This window comes from Muscardinus avellanarius (genome assembly GCF_963383645.1).
Source record: "Muscardinus avellanarius genome assembly, chromosome: 13".
NCBI classification, from domain to species: domain Eukaryota; kingdom Metazoa; phylum Chordata; class Mammalia; order Rodentia; family Gliridae; genus Muscardinus; species Muscardinus avellanarius.
Window position 1 is genome coordinate 94,708,991 of NC_137799.1, and position 18,172 is coordinate 94,727,162.

At 52.3% G+C, this 18,172-nt stretch overlaps 1 protein-coding gene across 1 annotated transcript in view; it reads left to right on the forward strand.

The window, feature by feature from the left end:
* The window catches only part of LOC308272272 (putative serine protease 47), a gene marked incomplete at both ends in the record, with an annotated part of 29,358 nt that extends 23,543 nt beyond the window's left edge, over positions 1–5,815 (forward strand). The window contains 3 exons of the mRNA XM_080709015.1: positions 928–1,079; positions 1,124–1,241; positions 5,744–5,815. Of these exons, the coding sequence (XP_080565141.1) occupies positions 928–1,079; positions 1,124–1,241; positions 5,744–5,815 (342 nt within the window). The remainder of the gene's footprint in view (positions 1–927; positions 1,080–1,123; positions 1,242–5,743) is intronic.
* Between the last annotated feature and the right edge of the window lie 12,357 nt (positions 5,816–18,172).

The window sequence follows — 18,172 nt, forward strand, 5'->3', positions numbered from 1 at the left end:
AAATAAATTCTCTGGTAAGAAAGCAAAAAGAAATATTGAAATGTTATCTTTAAGTCATCAAAAGCTTGGTATCAGACAAATGAAACTGTTATGTGAGATTATCATTGTTAATTTTGGATAAATTGCTATAATACTAGATGTCAACCACTAATCCAAGCATGGGAGGGAGGGATGGGGAGGGGTTGGGGTGGGGATCGGGTGGGGGCTGACTGGGCGATGTGTGCATGTATGTCTACAAAAGTTTGTATCCCACTATGATGTATGAATACAGTGTACCAATAAAAAAATAAATTAAAAAAATAAAGTTAAAAGTAAAACAGGGACTTCCAGAAGATGGCAACTGAGGAAAGTAGCACATACCATTCCTGCTGAAACCTAATCTTTATTGCCTCAAAAACAGCATTCTACAAAGCCAGAAAATACTATCAGTAGAGGAATAAAAATGATAGATACAAAGTACAGGTTAAAAGAGGTTTAGAAGAAAAAAAAAAGATGTGAAACCAGGGATTGAGACAAAACCATGAGCCCAAGTGAAAAGAGAGGTTAAAGACGGTGTGTGTGTGTGTGTGTGTGTGTGTGTGTGTGTGTGTGTGTGTGTGTCGGCGTCCTGCTGCAGCTCAGGGTTCATGAGCCAGGGTCTGTGTACTGATATCAGTTACCAAGTCGGCTCAGAGATCCCTCTGTCCATACAGCTATCCCCTCCTGGCTGTAAACAGCGGGTTGTCGCAGGCCACCAGGTGCCCAGGAATAGAGAACGACGGGAAAGGTCCATGTGTTGATAGATGAGGGTCAGCGCCATTGCCCCTTGCTGCCCGATTCAGTGTCCCACCCCGAGGACTGATCTGGTGGGGCCACAGACACCTGGCATCTCTGACCCCGCTCAGCTCCACCCACTAACTCTTCTCTCTCTCTCTCTCTCTCCCCCAGGGTGATTCCGGGGGCCCCCTTGTCTGCTACCACCTCCATGCCTGGGTCCTGGTGGGCCTGGCCAGCTGGGGCCTGGACTGCCGACATCCCGCCTACCCCAGCATCTTCTCCAGGGTTGCCTATTTTAGTGACTGGATCAGCAGTGTCAAGAGGCTCGATGTTCCCCCAACCCCCACACCCTCTGTTCCTCACACAGACGCTCCGAGGCAGTCACTGAGGGCTGCCGGCTGGCCTGGGACCCACGGCACCCTTGTGCCCGCACCAACGAGGCTCCTTCTGCCAGTCATCATCATGACACCATGGCAAGCCCCTGGGTGAGCATGGCCCTGGCCATTCTCTCTGCTCAGGCCCAGGTTCCCAGGCTGTGGCCCCCGTCTCCAGCCCACATCGGCCCAAATGGTTTCTGTTCCCCAGCTTCTCTGTCCAACATCGGCCACTCCCCAAACCACGCCCGGCAAACCAAAGCAAATAAAAGACTCACCATCCAGCGATGGGTGACCCTTGGCACTCACCCTTCCTTTGAGTTTTGCCGTCTGACTCACCACGGAAGGAAATGAAATGCACAGGGACATTCAGCCACGGGCCCCTGGGGAGAAAGCAGGCTCACGGCAGGCCAAGGAGGTGCTGGGGAGCTGGGCACCAAGTCCTTCAAAGAAGGCCACGCAGCGGGCGTAGTGATTCATCAGCAGACGGAGGAGGCCCTGCTGCCGGGCTGAAAGCTGAGTCCATTCCTGGGGTGCACTTTGCACCCTGCTTGCCTGCCCCGTAGGCCTCACCTCCCCACCTCTGCCAGGACTAACCCGCTGCCCATTTCCCAGGCCCCATGAACCAGCTCCCTGCTATCCCAGGCCCAGGTCACACCTCTCCAGTCTACATCCACCGCCTCCAGTGGGAGGAGCCACGTGTCACCTTGTTTATGTAGCTGAGCTGGCACCCGGGGTACCAGAAATAGGCCCTGGAGTAGGGCTAGGCTGTTTTTTCTGAAAATATGCCAGAGCCTTCATGCAGACAGTAGGGGCCCATGGTCTTACAGTGCAGCCCATCCCCGCCTTCAGAGCTCTGCATTAGCACAGTCTGCATGAACCAGGCTCCATTCTGGGATTTTAGTGCAAATTCTCTTTAATTCTGGTGTTTCCTAAATTTCCTGGGCCTTCCCCTGGCTGGAATACAGGCTGGCTTCAAACCTGAGATCCTCCTGCCTCAGCCTCCCAAGTACAGCCAGCCCTTTTTATTTTTTATTTCAAAACAGTGTCTTTCTAAGTTACCGAGGATCTGGCTAAGTTGCGGAGGCTGGCCTTGAACCTGAGACCCTCCTGTCCCAGCCTCCTAAGTGCCAGGATTGCAGGTGCACATTGCTGTCCCCAGCTGGTCTTACTTCTTTTTAATGTTGGGCTGAAGCCCGTTAGGGCTGAGCAGCTACCTGAGATGCTTTAGGAAGTAAGTGGTGAAATAGGAACGCGAAACCAGGTCTCTCCTGACAGACCTTGAACACCTCTGTCCTTGCCTCTCCCACAAGCTGAGCCAGATGCTGGGGGAGGCTTTCTCTGACCTGTCCCAAGGGTGGGCGTCAGACACCCACTGTGCAAGACGGAGACGGGGCCTGCAGGGCCTCTGAAGGGCGGCCATCAGGTAGAGAAGGGATTGAGTGTTCTGTAATAGGCCGGCACCTCTGTGCCTTCCCAGTCAGTGGTCCATCAGACGCAGACCTCAGGGCCAGCGTCATTAGAGCACACACGTCAGCGGTGACACCCGCGCCTGAGGTGGGAGGAGAATAACGCTCTATTGCTCAGCTGTGTCACCGCCAAAATGAGGGATTGTTAAAGTTGAGGAAAAGCCAGTATCTAAAAGCAAGCGAAGGAGCCAGCCATGGTGGTGCACACCAGTAATCCTAGTCCCGGAGAGGCTGAGACAGGAGGGTTGCAGGTTCAAGGCCAGTCTCAACAACTTAGTGAGACCTCGTTCAAAGTAAAAAATAAAACAAGTCTGGAGGTGTAGCTCAGAGGCAGAATACCCTTGGGTTACACCTCCAGTATAAAAATAACTTAAATGCAGCTGAATCTGGCAGGTTTTTGAGGCTTTCCCCCAGTTTCAGTAACACACCTGAAATCTACCTTAGCTGTCGAGCTTTTCCTGGGACTACCGTGCTGGCTTCTTTCACCATTAAGCTACTGGAGGTGTTGTGTCTGTTGCCAGTTTTGGACACTACAAGTAAAGCTACTCTGTGGAGAGAGTTCTGTGAAGACACAAGTCTTCATTTTCATGGGATAAATAGCAAGGAATGCAATTGTTGGGTCATATGGGAAGTGCATGATTCGTTTTTAATTTTTTTTTTAAAAAACACACTATTTTCCAGAATGATTTTTCATTCTACAGTCCTCCAGAAATAAATGACAAGTCACTTTCATAGTATTTTCACCAGCATTTGATAATATCACTAATTTTCGTCTTAGCTGTGCTAATTGGCATGTGATTATTCTCCTCAGGTTATTAATATGCATTTCATTAATTATTAGTTAAGTTGAGAATCTTTTATGGCTTACTTGCCAAAAATATGTCCTCTTGGGTAAAATGTATCTTAATGCCTTTTCTCACTTTTTATTTTATTTTGTTTTATTTTATTTTTTGCTGTCCTGGGGATGAAACCAAAGGCAATCTACCTTTGAGCTACACCCCCAGCCCTATTTATTATTCTTTATCTTGAAACGGGGTCTCACCAAGCTGCAGAGGCCTAAGTAGCTGAGGCTGGCTGTGAACCTGTGACCCTCCTGTCTCAGCCCCCCCAGGACTGGAATTATAAGCATGCACCACCCCATCCAGCTTTTTTCTCGCTTTTAAAATTTCTATTTTTACTGTGGAGTTTTTAGTTATAGATTCTAGATGCAGGAGTTTATTAGGTATCATTATCAGCACCAAATAATAGTAAAAAAAAAAAAAAAAGATCTTCATACTGTATCACAAGCAGAATGGTGGCAAAGTAGCCACACATTGTTTAACCTTTTAATGCCTCTTTGGTGCATTGTAATCGCAGGACACAGTGAGGTTCAAAGCGATACAAACACACACGTGTGGGGGTCTTGGCGTCCCTCTCAGGACGCACCCTGCACTCCCCCTTCCCATACAGAATAGTGAAGTTGGTAGTGATACCTTCCAATCGGACGCAGCATATTCTGAGTGCGTCCTCCCTCGGCCTTTCACCCTCTCCTCCCTTCTCCATCCCTTCCGTTCTCCCATGGGTCTCTCTCAACTAGCTACGTCTCTCTGGCCTCGCAGTTTCTTTCTAGCTTCCACATACAAGAGAGAACACATGATCCTTGACCTTTGAGACCAGCTGATCTTACTCGGCACAATATTCTCTAGTTCCGTCCATTTTCGTGCAAATGACATCCTTTTCTCCTTCTTTACGGCTAAGTAGACTTCCACTGCACGTATAGGCCACATTTTCGTCATGCATTCATCTGTTGAAGGGCGCCTAGGTTGGTTCCATAATTTGGCGATTGTGAATTGTACTTCTATAAACATAGATACGCAGGTACCAATATGATTCACTTTGGTGAATGTTATGGAGCCATTGCGTCGATGTGTGTACTGATGGCACACAACAACGGGCCAGCACTGCTGGCTCCTTAAGAGGAGTCAAGGTGGCAGGCGGAAACAGGAAGACCAGGCTCGAGGCCAACCCTGCAACTTAGTGATACCCACTTCAAAATAAAAAGTGATGAGGGTGGCCGGACGTGGTGGCGCACGCTAGTAATCCCTGCACTTGGGAGGCAGAGACAGGAGGATCGCGCAGGTTTGAAGCCAGCCGTGCATGCTGGCTTAGGAGACCCTGTTTCCAAATTTAAAAAAATGTAAAAAAAAAAAAAATAGGTCTGGGAGTGTAGCCCAGAGGTAGAAGGGCTTCCAGGAACCCCAGTACCACCAAAAAAAAAAAAAAAAGTGATGAGGGTGTAGCTCAGAAGTAGGAATGCCCATGGGTTTAATGAGAGAGAGAGAGAGAGAGAGAGAGAGAGAGAGAGAGAGAGAATATCCAATTCGTGGCACTAAACTGTACTAGTAGGGATTACATTTGTCATTGTGATACACCTGCATTGAAAATTTTTCTGTTAAGCATATTCTAGATGAAGCAGTAAAAATGATTAATGAGAGTGAATGTCTCAATCAGACGAACACTATATTTCTGCATACTGATCTAAACTGGTGGGGAGGAGATGAGGCATGGATGAATTTGGAAAGACATGGAGATGGTCTAGGATTGCTTAGAGTTGGGGTGTAGGTGGGGGATGGAATTTTAGCTAAAAGGGAAGGAATTTTTCTGCCATACTGGGGGTGGAACCCAGGGGCATTCTACCTTCGAGCTACACCCCCAGCCCTATTTTTTTTGTGTAATACTGGGGTTCCTGGAAACACTTCTACCTCAGGGCTACACTCCCAGACCTATTTTTATGTTGTTGTTTTTTTTTTTTTAATTTAGAAACAGGGTCTCTTAAGCCAGCACGGCTGGCTTTGAACCTGCGCGATCCTCCTGTCTCTGCCTCCCAAGCGCGGGGATTACAAGCGTGCGCCACCACGCCCGGCTCCCAGCACTTTTTCTTAATTTATAAATAAATAAATAAATAAATAAATAAATAAATAAATAAATAAATAAATAAATAAAGTGAGGGCCCAACATTCCCAAGAAGTACTTTAAAATGTTTTCTGTCTCTTGTCTCTGACATCCATGGCTGCCTCAAACACCTCATGGTCCCCTGGACACTCTTGCTTTGATCGCCAAGTTCAGGTTGCCAGTCCACAGGGCTCCACCCTCTGTCTTCTTTAGATGACTCCACCGGCATGGAGCCTTCCAGCCATCTCTGGTCTGGTCACAGTGAAGAACCTTCTCTACCCATGACTAGCACAAGTTCTGCAGTTAGCTGGCGGGACACTGCGCATGCGTGTGAATCTGAGGTAGGACAGAAGAAATAAGAGAAATTGGGAGAAAGGAGACAAAGAGGCAGGAAAGGCCTCACTTAAATCTAGCCATTCTACGCTGTTCTCGCCTGCACGCCAAAGTTTTCTTCCACATCGGAATTCTTAAAAGATCCAATAAAATATACTTTGGAGTATATTTATAGTATCCATTTTGGTTATAGGATATATTATTAGACCAATCGAAAAAAGTCTCGAGACGGTATTGCTCAAAGTCCAGGTGATATGGGTGCTAACCATCAGCCAGATCATGCCACCCTGAAGATTCTGAGGCAAACCAGACCACCGTCACCTGCTCTGTGCGCCACAGTCAAGGAACTGAGCGCATCAGGCTGACACTGCCCCCACGCACCTCTTACACTCTCCCAAGTATAGTTCCCAATGAAATAAGAGCGACACAGCCCTCAAAAGGTGTCTCTTGTGATGGCCAGTGTGCTGGTATTGGAAAATTGCTCTGGTACTAATTTCCAAAATGTAAGAAGCAGTCAGAGCCTAGGTGCTGCGCGGGCGCTCAGGCAGGGAGGGGAGGGGTGGCGGCTGTCACGCCGCAGAGCTCCCCTGTCTCTCTGTTCTTTGTTCTAGTGACTAAACTATAGTAAGGACGTAAAAGAAATGAAAGCCTTTAGCCTTAAAAGTTCTAGAGACAACTGAAGCTTTTAGCCTTAAAAATATGTAAAGGTAATCAGTGCCTCTGTTGACCTCCTCTCCTTTGTGACCTGGCTGGGTATAGGAAAGGTAACTGTGCTGCCTCAAAGCACCCAGAGCTGATCAACAACCAATGCTGTCTAATACAACAGAAAACAAGGTAGATGATTGACCCTGCACTGCGCAAGCGCACCGTCCAAAGGCAAAGAGGCACCGCCTGAGAAAAAATAACTTCCTAGCCCATTGCTTAGGTAACACTGATAGGAATATTCCAACACAAACTCTATTGAAAGGCCAGGGATGGAGAGCGGCAGAGCTCCATTTTGGGGATTCTCCAGTGTGCCCCAGGCATGCTGCTTTTTCTTCTAGTTCTATTTCATGCTGATTTTGTAATAAAGACTTGTCAATGCTTCACCAAGCTATTAGTTTTGATTTCCCTATTCAACAAATTTTACTTGAACAGAGGGAAAAGAGCCCACAGCGCCATTACAACGGTAACAGCCAGCATTCTCCTTAGATGCGTATTTCTCACGTTCTGAAATAAATCTATGTCTCTGACTTTTGCTGAAATTCCTTACTGCTATGTACACCAAGAACCAGCCAGTTCTGAGTTTTGTCCCCCTCTGTCCACTGCTCAGAATCCCTCTGGGCCCTTCGTGAAATCGACATTCTCCACTGACAAGTCCACATTTTAATCTATGTAAGCAGCCCCTGGACCACTTCCCAGGCTACAGCAACTGTGCTAATAAAGCCTATTTCACATGGCTGTATTTCACCTGATTTCTACCTCAAGGAGAGCAGTTGTGCTGGTCACACTGAGGCAACAACCAGCCAGAGAGGGACAGGTGCCCGTCAAGAACTGCCAGGAGCTCTGGCTCTCTGCAGCATTCCACTGACCTGTCCATAGTTGCTGGCTCTGGCTTCCAGGAAGGCACCAGGAGACCTACTAGCACCAGGAACTGAGGACTGCCCTCAAGGCAAAGAGCCCTAAAGGTAACAGCAGAGACTGACTAGCCCTTGGAGGAAGAGATGCACTTGACTATCCTCTTTTTATTAAAAAAATTTTTTATGGTACTGGGGATGGAACCCAGGGCCATTCTACCTCCAAGTGACACCCCAAGCCCTAGATTTAGTCTTCATTTTGACACAGGGTCTCACTGAGATGCAGAGGGCTTCACTAAGTAGCTGAGCTGTCCACCAATCCAGATGCTCCCACCTCAACCTCCCAAATGCTGGCATTACCAGGGTGCGCCATCACACCCGACGTGGCATTACCAGGGTGCGCCACCACACCCGACGTGGCACTTGCCTATTCTTGGTCACTACATGAATTAAGCAAAAACCCTCATCAGAGCAGGACAATAAAGATTATTAAGGGACATAGATAGCATAGGGACACACACAGAAGGCTGAAGAGGGGCCTTGTGAGTGGACAGACGGGTGGGATTATGGGGAATTCTAGGAGCAGCCTCATTCTAGAGGAAGACCTTGGCCAGACACCTGCACACGGAGCCTGGCACGCCGGCTCCTTCCTCCTCTCAGTCCTCACTCCACGGAGGACAGAACGCAAGGCAGTGGCACCACGAGCAGTTTCTGGCCACACTGCCTTTACTCATAAGACACACACACCCCAAAGTTCAGCCTCCACCCAGGCACGATCCCTCCCTCTCTCACCCCTCTGCTGACCCTCTCAATACCCTCCCAACCTCCCCACGCTGAGGACCTGGCTCCTGCCGCTGGGAGCACAATGGGAAGAGCGGCCACGCGAGTTGCTGGCGTCAGGCCTCCTGATACAACTGAGATCCAATTGCCTCCAAGACGGAGATGCTGACACCAGGGGCAGGACTGGCCTGTCTGGGAATGCTTTCCAAATTGAGCCTAAGAATTCTCAGACAATTGGTAACACACCGATGTCCAAGAGACACAGGTAATGAAGGGATGTGAAGTGAAGTTTCTCTACATGAAGCAGGAACTTGCGAGTGGGGTCATAAACGGAATTTCAGGGAGTTTTGGTCTTTCTCTCCCAGGAACAGTGGAATGACCAGTCTAAACCTAAAGGCCTCGTCCAGACACCTAGTGCGCCTGTGCAGCCTAGAACTTGGAATCAAGGATCCTGCAGTCCTCCCAGTCCTCACCCCATGGAGCAGCACAGATACCAAGACAAGAGTCAGCACATTCGTTAACCACACTAATTTACTTAAACATATTACAATAGCCCGGAATTCAGTTTCCCACCACACCCACTCTCCCAAACTTTCTCATCCCCTGCCCGCCCTCTGCCCACCCCAACCCTCCCAATACCCTCCCCTACCTTCCCATGCTGAGGACCAGCGGGATCCCCACAGTGTGAGGAGCCTTCAGTTCATTGGGGGTGCAGGATGCACTGAGGGTGAACCCACGCCAAGGCCCAACCTGAGTGGTAAGCACCCTGGGGGCCGCCCACTGACACCACGGGCCTCAATGCCTCTTCTTCTTCTTCCTCTTCGGGGGCCCCAATGACTCGCACTTCTTCTGAGGCTGTGAGCCTCGAGCCAGGCCCAGAGCCTCATCTGGCCGTCCAGATCCATCCAGGGAAGGCCCAGAGCAGGGGGCCTTTGCCAGCCAAGATGCGCCTCCCATGAGAGCTTGCGTGTTGGAGTGGGTGGCTGGATGCAGGGTGGGGTGGAGGCCCCTTCCCTGCTGGGACGCTCGACCTCCAGGACAGAGGAGGTCCATGGCAGGGCCCTGGCTGTGGGACAGTTCCAGGGGCAGCAGACGGTGCTGGGAGGCCAGGAGGAAGGCCAGGCTGGGGAGCTCATCGTCCTCTCTGAGGCCGACTGCTGTCCCACTTGGTCCCGCCGTGGGAGAGGCCATGCTGGGGCTCACTGGACCTCTTGGCCTGAGGCTCACGCAGGTGGCTGTGCTCTCCTCAGTGTGGGGCCTGGCAGCACCGAGGGAGCCCTTGGCAGCACGCTTAGGCAACTCTGCATCTGTGGCCCTGCATCTTGGAAGTTCCTGCGAGGTGATCCGTGGGGGGCAGGCCTCAGTGCTGACCCCTTGCGCACCACGGCCATCTTGCTCTGCACCTCGGCAGGCCGCAGGCTTGGAATCTCTTGAGTCCATTGCAGGCACAGCGCGACTCCATTGGCCCCACGCCCCTCCTTTCTTCTTGGAGGACTGGAGACGCTTCTCCACCAGCTGCAGGAGGAAATGGGACTTGCCGACTCTGCACAGGGCAGGGGGAGGGCAGAGGGGCTGGGACCCCGGGAGCTTGGGACGGGAGCGAGGACCTGAGCGTCACCTGTCTAGGTCTCAGAGAAGGACTTGGTCTCTGCCAGCTCACGTGGTGGGCCTTCTTTCAGCCCTGCAGCCTCAGCCGTCCCTGGATCTCCTGTCTCCTCTCATCTTATCCATCCCACAACACCCCGTCCAGGGGCAGCCTTGTTCAGGAAGCCATGAATCCCCAGCAGAACAGGGCTAGCCAGGTTGACCAAGGCTTGAGAGCAGGGTCTCCACCACCCAGGTCTACCGCATATCCGCCCTCACCGTCTGGCGTTTGCTTCTAGAGGGTGGGGTCCCTCTCGGCTTTGTCTACCTGGTGTCCCATGCTCCTCTGTTCTACCAGGTGTTTCAGGTCCCCAGCTGTACATGGCGACGCTCTTGCCCTGGTCTAGCCGGGCTCTCCAGTCCTCTGTTAATCTGGGATCCCTTTCTTTCCTCTTCTGCCTCAGGAACCTTTGCTTGCCAGTGTAGCTGCTGCCCTGGTTCGTGGTGGTCCATCTCCCTTGTCCCACCTGGTGTCCCTCTCTCCTTTCTACCAGGTTTCCTCCCCTCCGCTAATGTTTCTGGTGACCATGCCCTGGTCTACCTGTTACCTTTCATTTCTTGTTTACAGGTATTCCCCTGGATACTTGTGTGCCTCCTGACCCTTCCTGCACCGCCTACCTGGTCAGAAGTCAGTCCTTCTTCCTCCTCCAACACTTTGGTTAGAGCCAAGATATCCATATCTGCTTCTGAGGAAAGCAAATCTGCCAGGAACTGGGGGTGAATGATGGCCTCCACCTGGGAAAAGAAGGATAAAGCATGGCTGACCGTGGCCTGGAGCAACCCCAAGGCCAAGGAGACTTCCAGGAAGAACAGGAAGCAATAAGCCTGGTACTGGTCCACACCATGGGGTTGCTAAATCGTCATGACCACTAGCTACACACATGCGCACGCACGCACACACACAAACACACACACACACACACACACACACACACTATACTTGGTACTAGGGACCCAGCTTAATTCCAAGGGCCTGGGTACCATTCCCAGAATCCTCCAGACATCAGAGCTCCAGGCCCAGCCTACCCTGGTGACAAAGTCCCTCTGGGCGCACAGCTTGTCAATGTAGCTCATGATGTTCGGGTTAGAGCTGGCGCTGTATCCTTCGGGCAGCGGCTGCATTTCGTCCCCTTCCCGGGCTGTGTCAGACGCCCCTGAGGCTGAGGAGCAAGTCACAGCCAGGTGCTCCATGATGTCAATGTACTCCTGCACGGCTTCAGGAGGGATCTCCTGCGGGGCCTTGGTCCGTGCTGGCAGCTGGCGCTTGGGTGCCGATGGGCGGGCAGCCCGGGACTTGGGACCAGTCTTCCTGGAGGCGCACACTGGGCCAGGGAGGAAGAGGAGGGTGGTGTGTGCAGAGGGCTCCAGCCTCACCCCAGACACTTGCTGCAGGGCAGGCAGAGGACCTAATCTGGCCCAGGGTGAGCCAGGGCATCCTGACCTCAGGACCCATAGAGGAGGCTGTGCATGAGGTGGGGCATTAAGACAGTGGTCACGTGGAGGACATTTAGAGCCACTGGTAGTCCAGTGGACAGTGCAGGGGGAGAGAGCGCTGAACTAGACAAGGTCAATAGCCAGCCAAGCAGTCCAGGAGCAAGGGCATCGGGGAGCCCAGCCTAGGGGCGTGCTCTGCTTGCACCCGCAAGTGCCCCATCCTGAAGGAAAAGTGCTCCTGGGGGACAGAGGTCTTCCTGAGCCCTGACTTCTCTCATGAGTGCTTATGGGAATGCGGGAAGCCTCACCTGGCTGCTGGGCCACCTTGGGAGCTGATGGCTTCGGGGGGTCCAGCCTGGGTGGGGCCGCAGGAGGCCGGCCCTGGAACTCCCCCATCAACAGCAGCTTGGGATTCTCCATTTCCTCCGCAGCCTCAAATTCCGTGAACCTGGGTGACAGAGATGATGGGTGGCTGGGATCCAGGTAAGCGAGAGTAGGGGTGCCAGCCACATCCCCATAGGAGGCGGGATCCCAGCACAGGGGCAGGAGCAGTGCGTGTGCATGCTGGGGCAGCCCCAGGAGGGAGCTGCAGCCTGGGCAGAACACAGCGTGGAGTTCCACCATGCCACCTAGCACCCAAGGGAAACTGGCCAGCCTAGCCGACCCATCAGGTCCCCTGTGGGATTCCTCCGCCAGGACTCTCCTGTCCCTGCCCAGGATCAAGCATAAAAGAGGGCACCAGTCAACTCATGAGGGAGGTGATTAGTGGCTGAGAATACCAGGGTCCTGTCACCCCGGGATCACGAGGCCCATGAGCCCTGGAGGTATTATCTGGGAGCCAAGGGCCAAGGGGAGGTCACACAGCGTGGAAGCTACCCAGAGAGGACTGGGATTCTTACAAGAAGGCAGGGATTGTGTGGCTGTTGTTGTTTGCTCGTTTGAGTGGCAGGGATGACAGGGAGGAGCAGAGGTCGTAGGAAGAGACTTGTCCTCAGGGTATCTGGAGGTAGGCTTTCCCACCATGCTGTCCCCACTCCCACCCCTTGAGGATGCAAGACTGTAACTGTGGCATCCTTGATGAGCAGGGGCGGCCCACCCTGTAAAGGGCAACAGGCCCCGTTGGGTGGGCGGCATGCACTAGTGGAGTGTCCGGTGTGTGCAGCCCTGCTGCGCAGGAGACCACGTTGGCTGGCTGTGTTAGGCCTCCCACCCTGCCCCGGAGCATCAAGGCCAGTGTGGACTGAATTCTAGTGAGCCTGGAATTTCAGGAGCCCCGAACTTGGAACCACAGCCCTCCAGGGAGGGGATGGTGCCTGGGCAGCAGGGGACGCAGGCTCGGGCCTGTAGGAGTGGACTCTCCCAACAGTGCTTGTGACCAGCCACACCACGCTGCTGTACAGTTCTCACACCCCACCTCTGGGCGGCCAAGGGCTCACTCACTTCTCCGCCATCTCGTGGAAGATCATCTTGTCAAAGTTGCTTGTGCGCTGCCATTCCTGCAGGCCCCTCCACAGCCCGTCCTCCAGAGACATGGTGGGCTCCCGTCGCGACAGGGTCCGGAGCACGGGGCTGGAATTGCTCAGGGTCAGCCACGGTCCCCCAGCCCGCCCTGCGTCCCAGGGGCCCCAGGTCAACACAGCCGCGTGCCTTTGTGTTCCTGCCTGGTCAGGTGCCCCTACCAGGTATGCTGAGGAGCCATGGCTGCACTCCCGGGGCTGAGGACCAGCGGGAGAAGGCACACTTCCCGCCTGGCCCGAGAGGCATGGTGCTGGCACGCGGCTCTCAGCTTGCCTTTCCCCTCCTGACCAGCCGTCCTTGGCGCCCTCCCGCCCCGGCCCCCCGCCCACATGTGCACTCGGGCAGGACTTCAGGGTGAGCCCAGGCCCTGGGGTGCTCACATGAGGAAGCAGGAGAGTGCCTTCACATCAGGCGTCCCGGGGAGGTTCCTGCGCACCAGGGTCTTGAGGCGCTGCCAGTGTCTAAAGTTCTCGTAGACGCTATGCTGTCTGCAGGAGCCATCCGTGGAAGCCCCGTCCTGGGAGCTGGCCAGGCTGCCCTCTCCACCTGCCCGGCACTGCCATGGCCCGCCAGTCATTGGAGACGCAACGGGGGCCAGGGTGGCTAACGGTGGTGGGCCCTGAGGGGCGAGGCCCAGGGGCCAGCTCCCCGCCGGGGGCTGAGGCTCGGCGCTGGCCGAGGCAGGCACAATGGTCACTGGGGCAGGAATCGCCATAAGGATGGGAGCGGGGTGCCCCGCAGCCCCACGGAGGGCGCTCCAGCTGGCTGGGGCCTGAGTGAGGACAGCATTCTGGGTGTTTGGAGGCCCTGCTGGCCGCCCTTCTGTCCCAACTTGGAAGATGAGGTTGAAAGGCCCAGGCCCGCCTGGCCCATGGCCGCCAGCTCCTGCCTCCAAAGGTGTCCTGGGATGGGCAGGTGGCAGCTGTGCGCTCCCCTGAGAGCACGGTGCAGGCATGAAGGTGCCTGGGGGCTGTTCCCAGAACCGCTGGACTGCTGGGACGGGGAGAGCTGGCAGGAGGGGCAGGCCAGCGAATGGAGACATGGAGGCCGCAGGGTTCAGGGCCATGTTCTGTCCCAGCCCTGTAGACGCTGTGGAGACAGAGGAAAGGGTTGAGCTGAGGAGGAGAACTGGCAGCTGGAGGGCGACGCCCAGCTCCTCGGTCACTGGGAGCAAAGGCTCAGCAGTTCCGGCCACTGCGGCAGGGGCATCGGGCAGTTTGTAAGTGTTTCCGAGTGGATTTCATGCTGTGTTCCAACTGTTCAGAAGTATCCCGGCAAACATCTGGCTCCAAGTCCACCCAAACTCCCTGGCCCTGTCTGCCAGGAGCAGCGCCTAGGCCTTCCCTCCTCTTGAGACCCCCCGCGGGCCTTGGAGCCTCCTGCCCAGGCATCTCCCTAGAGATGGATCTGTGGACTCTGCTCAGTGATGCCACCTCAGCATCCCACCGGCAGGAAAGGGACCTTGTCTCGGCCTGTCCCCGGCACTCGATGAGCCTGTGGGTTGGCCACAGGTTCAAAGGGTGATGCGCCCTTGCACCCTTTGTCTTTGTTTTGCTGATGTTCCTAATAATCATCTCTCTTCCCCCAACCTATCACGCAGAAACAAAGGCACATCAGTGGAACCTCTCCTTAGACGGTGCATGAGGAACCCTGAAGGGAAATCAGTAAAGAAGGTGGGTACTTCTTCTGGCACCTTCCACAGCAAAGACCAAGGTGGCGACATTTCTGGCCACCCTTTCCCCAGCAGTGGGCCTTGCTGTACATGGGGAGGTCTGTTTCCAGGGAAGAGGTGAGTGGGTAGACATTGGGTCCCTGAGATCAGGTCCTTGCAGTGCAGCAGCTGCCACCTAGGATGGTAAAGGTGTGTGGGGGGGTGCCATGGGTCTGTCAGGGACGATCGCCAGAGGTTTTTATAGCCACTGGTCATGTCAGAATTCATTATGGGAAATGGATCCAATCAAGACCTGTTTGTTCACCCACACTTTTTTTTAAGCTTCCAATAATGAACAAGACAGAAACTAGGCTTGAGCCAGGTACCAGGTGGGACAAGGACACCTCCCTGTCCAGTAAGCCTTGATGCAGACCAGTGGATGAGAGCAAGGGCCATAAAGCAATCACCTTACAAGAGGCCCTGATGTGACTTCTCATACCAGTGGCAATGACAGGGGTCTTCCTGATTCTATGCTGGTCTCTTTCCCCTGGAGGGTTCCAGCAGTCACAGAACCTGCTTCCAGAAAGCTAGGTGTACCCACATCTGTTCCCTGATCACAAACTCGCAGACAGGGAAGATGAGCAGTCTTCCTGTCAATTATACAAGGAAGGTTGAACATACACAGTAGAGTGGAAAGACAGAACCTCTGAAGACCTGCGTCTGTAGGGCGACAACAGTCCAGCAATTCAGGGAGGCCCAGCACTATGTTGGCTGAGGTCTCCCAGCTGCCCTGCCCCGGTGAAATCAAAGACATCCGTTGCCTAGGCTGAAGAAGAAGCTTCCTTCTGAGAAGGAAGAGGCCAAGGGGGCCTGGGCCACGGCAGCTGGAGAGCCCTCCAGCCCCACTGGCAGAGAGGTTTCATCACCAGTGTCGTAAGAGACCCTCATGAGGCAATGTCCTGGCTGACATCTTTTCTCACCAGTGTCCCGTAAGATCTAGGATACTATTCTCAAGCCCCTTAGAAAGATATCACGGGGAGTTCTAGGTGTCTTGAGAAAGGGCTTTCCCACTGAACCCCCTCCAGGTCCCACCGTGACACACTCCCGCCACTTCCCTAAACCTGTTGAGGTGACCTGTCTCTGTCTAGGAAGACTGAGTCACCTGACTCCTGTCTTTCTCCTGACCCACTGCATTCCCACCAAGGCATCTTGATCTCCCTCAAAGGATCCCTCTCCTCCCATAAGCAGTGCCCCTGCGGGGTTCCCCCGTACCTAAGTGAGCTACCCTTGGGGAAGCACATCCCTCACTCCTTCCTCTAGGTCAGCTTAGTCAGCTGTCCACAGGGCAAGTGCCAACTTCAAATTCTCAAAGATGTAAGGGGTGGCAGGTATTCAGATAATAATCCCCTGACCCTCCAGGCTTACCTGCTTCTAAAGTCATCCCCACACGCTTGGACACTGACTACAGGTGTCTGATGTCCTCCACGGTGAAAAGAGTCAACTGCGGGACCCAGAGCTTGAGCTGGCTCCAGCCGATGCTCGAGGTCCAACTAGAGCTGGGCAGGCAGAGTTTGAATTTAAATAGGAACAGAATGTAGGGCCCAGACATTCTGTGGTGGGGGAGGGGCTGGCAGCATGCCCGAGCGGGAGAGGGAACATTCCAAGGAGAGCTCTGGCAGGTGGGCAAGAACGTCCACTCCCCGCTCAGAACACAGTGGCCACCTAGTTGGTGTGTGCCTCTAGGCCACCTTAAAGGTTTCTCAGATTCATCGCACAAGGAAGTCACCTTCCTTCCATTCCTCCTTGATAAGCCTTACTTGAGTCCACTCATTCTACCCTGCTGCTCTTGTAGAGGTGGGCGCTTAACTAATTCCAGTAATGGTTGCAGTTTATGAGAGAAATTTGCTACCTATATTCAGATAAATACAGGGCTTCTCAGGGATACTCGAGGATGGTGTTTGAAGGAGGATCATCATCCCAGGAGAGCCGGGCATTTGCATGCTGGGCGCGTGGTGTTTTCCAAAGCAATCCTTGTGTCGCCAGTAAATGTCCATGGTGGAGTCTTCATTCTTCAGCGTGATAGTCTGACTTGAGATCCCTTTTGCTGAAAAGCCTCAGACTATCGAGGAGCCACTATGTAGCCCACATGAGATCCAAACCACGTATGTCTTCCTTTGGTTTATCAAATTATAGTGTTCAAGTTTGTTTGCAGTGAAGGCACTCAAGTAAGAATATAGGCTCTACCCCTAAAACACTATAGTTGCAGATGAAAAATATTCAGGCTTACTGGATCATGTGTCATATGGAGCAGCCATCACACCCCTGGAGCCTTTAGAATTGGCGGGAGTATGCACAGGTGTCGTGGACGGGAAGGAAAGGGAGCTGAACATTCCTAGAGTCTTGATTTCTCAGAAGGTCGAGATTCACTTCCCATCGAATGGGTAAGGATTCTACTAATCTGAATCCCCATTCATCTGTACAACTCTCCTAAATCCTGCTCTCCAGTTGATCCTGGGGACCCTGCTCATCGACTTTCACTGTTCATCTCCATCACTGGCTGTGGTTCTTTGGGATCCAGTGTCTTCATTGCAAGAACAGACTGTTCCCAACTTATGGCACCTCGACTTACAGCTTTGACTTTGAGATGGTGCCAAAGCGATACTCATTCAGAGGACATTGTACTCTGAATTTTGTGTTTTTTCTTTCCCTGGGCTAGTGATGTTGGGTACCATACTCTCTCACTTGGTTGGGCAGGGTAAGTAGGTTGTATCTCTCATTAACTACACCATCAGGGAGGCAAATAGCCAGTACTCTACATAGTAGTGTGCAGCTTACATTTTTGAATATTGTTTCATATTTTTTACATGTCATCATTTATACAAAGTACCCATGTATGTATGTCTCTAAGATATTCAAAACTTTATTATAAAATACACTTTTTGAGAGATGGTGAGGCAAAATAATCTCAGGCACTGGAGAAAGACAGGATTTTTTGCTGCATGTTCCCACCATCTAATTAATTAATTATTTCCCAAGATTCCAACTCATGGTTTTGTATATAGGATTTGAGTTAGTTGGTTTTTCTTTTTGTTTTTATTTTTTTCTGTTTTCTGGACCTGTGATGCAAAAATTACATTGTGGAGATACTGTCTTCTTCTGATTCTGTCGTCATTTTGGTCTGCTTCAAAACTCTAGTCACCAATACATATAATAACCATATTAACCCAAATAGAACTTGTAAAGGCTGCCATGGAAAGGGGTGTCTAAATGTTCCTTGGACTATACCCTCTGACCACTAGGAACGCCCTGGGCCAATGCTGACTGCTGAGAAGAAAAGCATTTCTGAACATAGATCATGAGCTTCAGAAGAGATGCTAGTCCACTCCATCAGAGAGGAATGGCGGACCACAGCCTTTGCCCTGCGGAGCAGTGTGCTGGGAGGGACCTGGCAGTGCTGAATGTGGGGGTCATCCATGTTATCCTGTGGAGGGAAAAGATACCAATTTTGCAAATTGTCAGAAAGAGGAAATGATATACAAAGATTTATCGAACTATTTCAGAGTCAAGCAAGTTGGATTGCACATTTTTTAAGTTCCAAGTGAAAAATTGCAAGTACATTACAATTTTTAATGAAAGGGTAAATTTGGTTCCACACTATCTTCTCTGATGACTAAAACTGGTTCAGATTGTCAAGTCTTGATTAAAAGTATAACAAAAAAGTTTCAA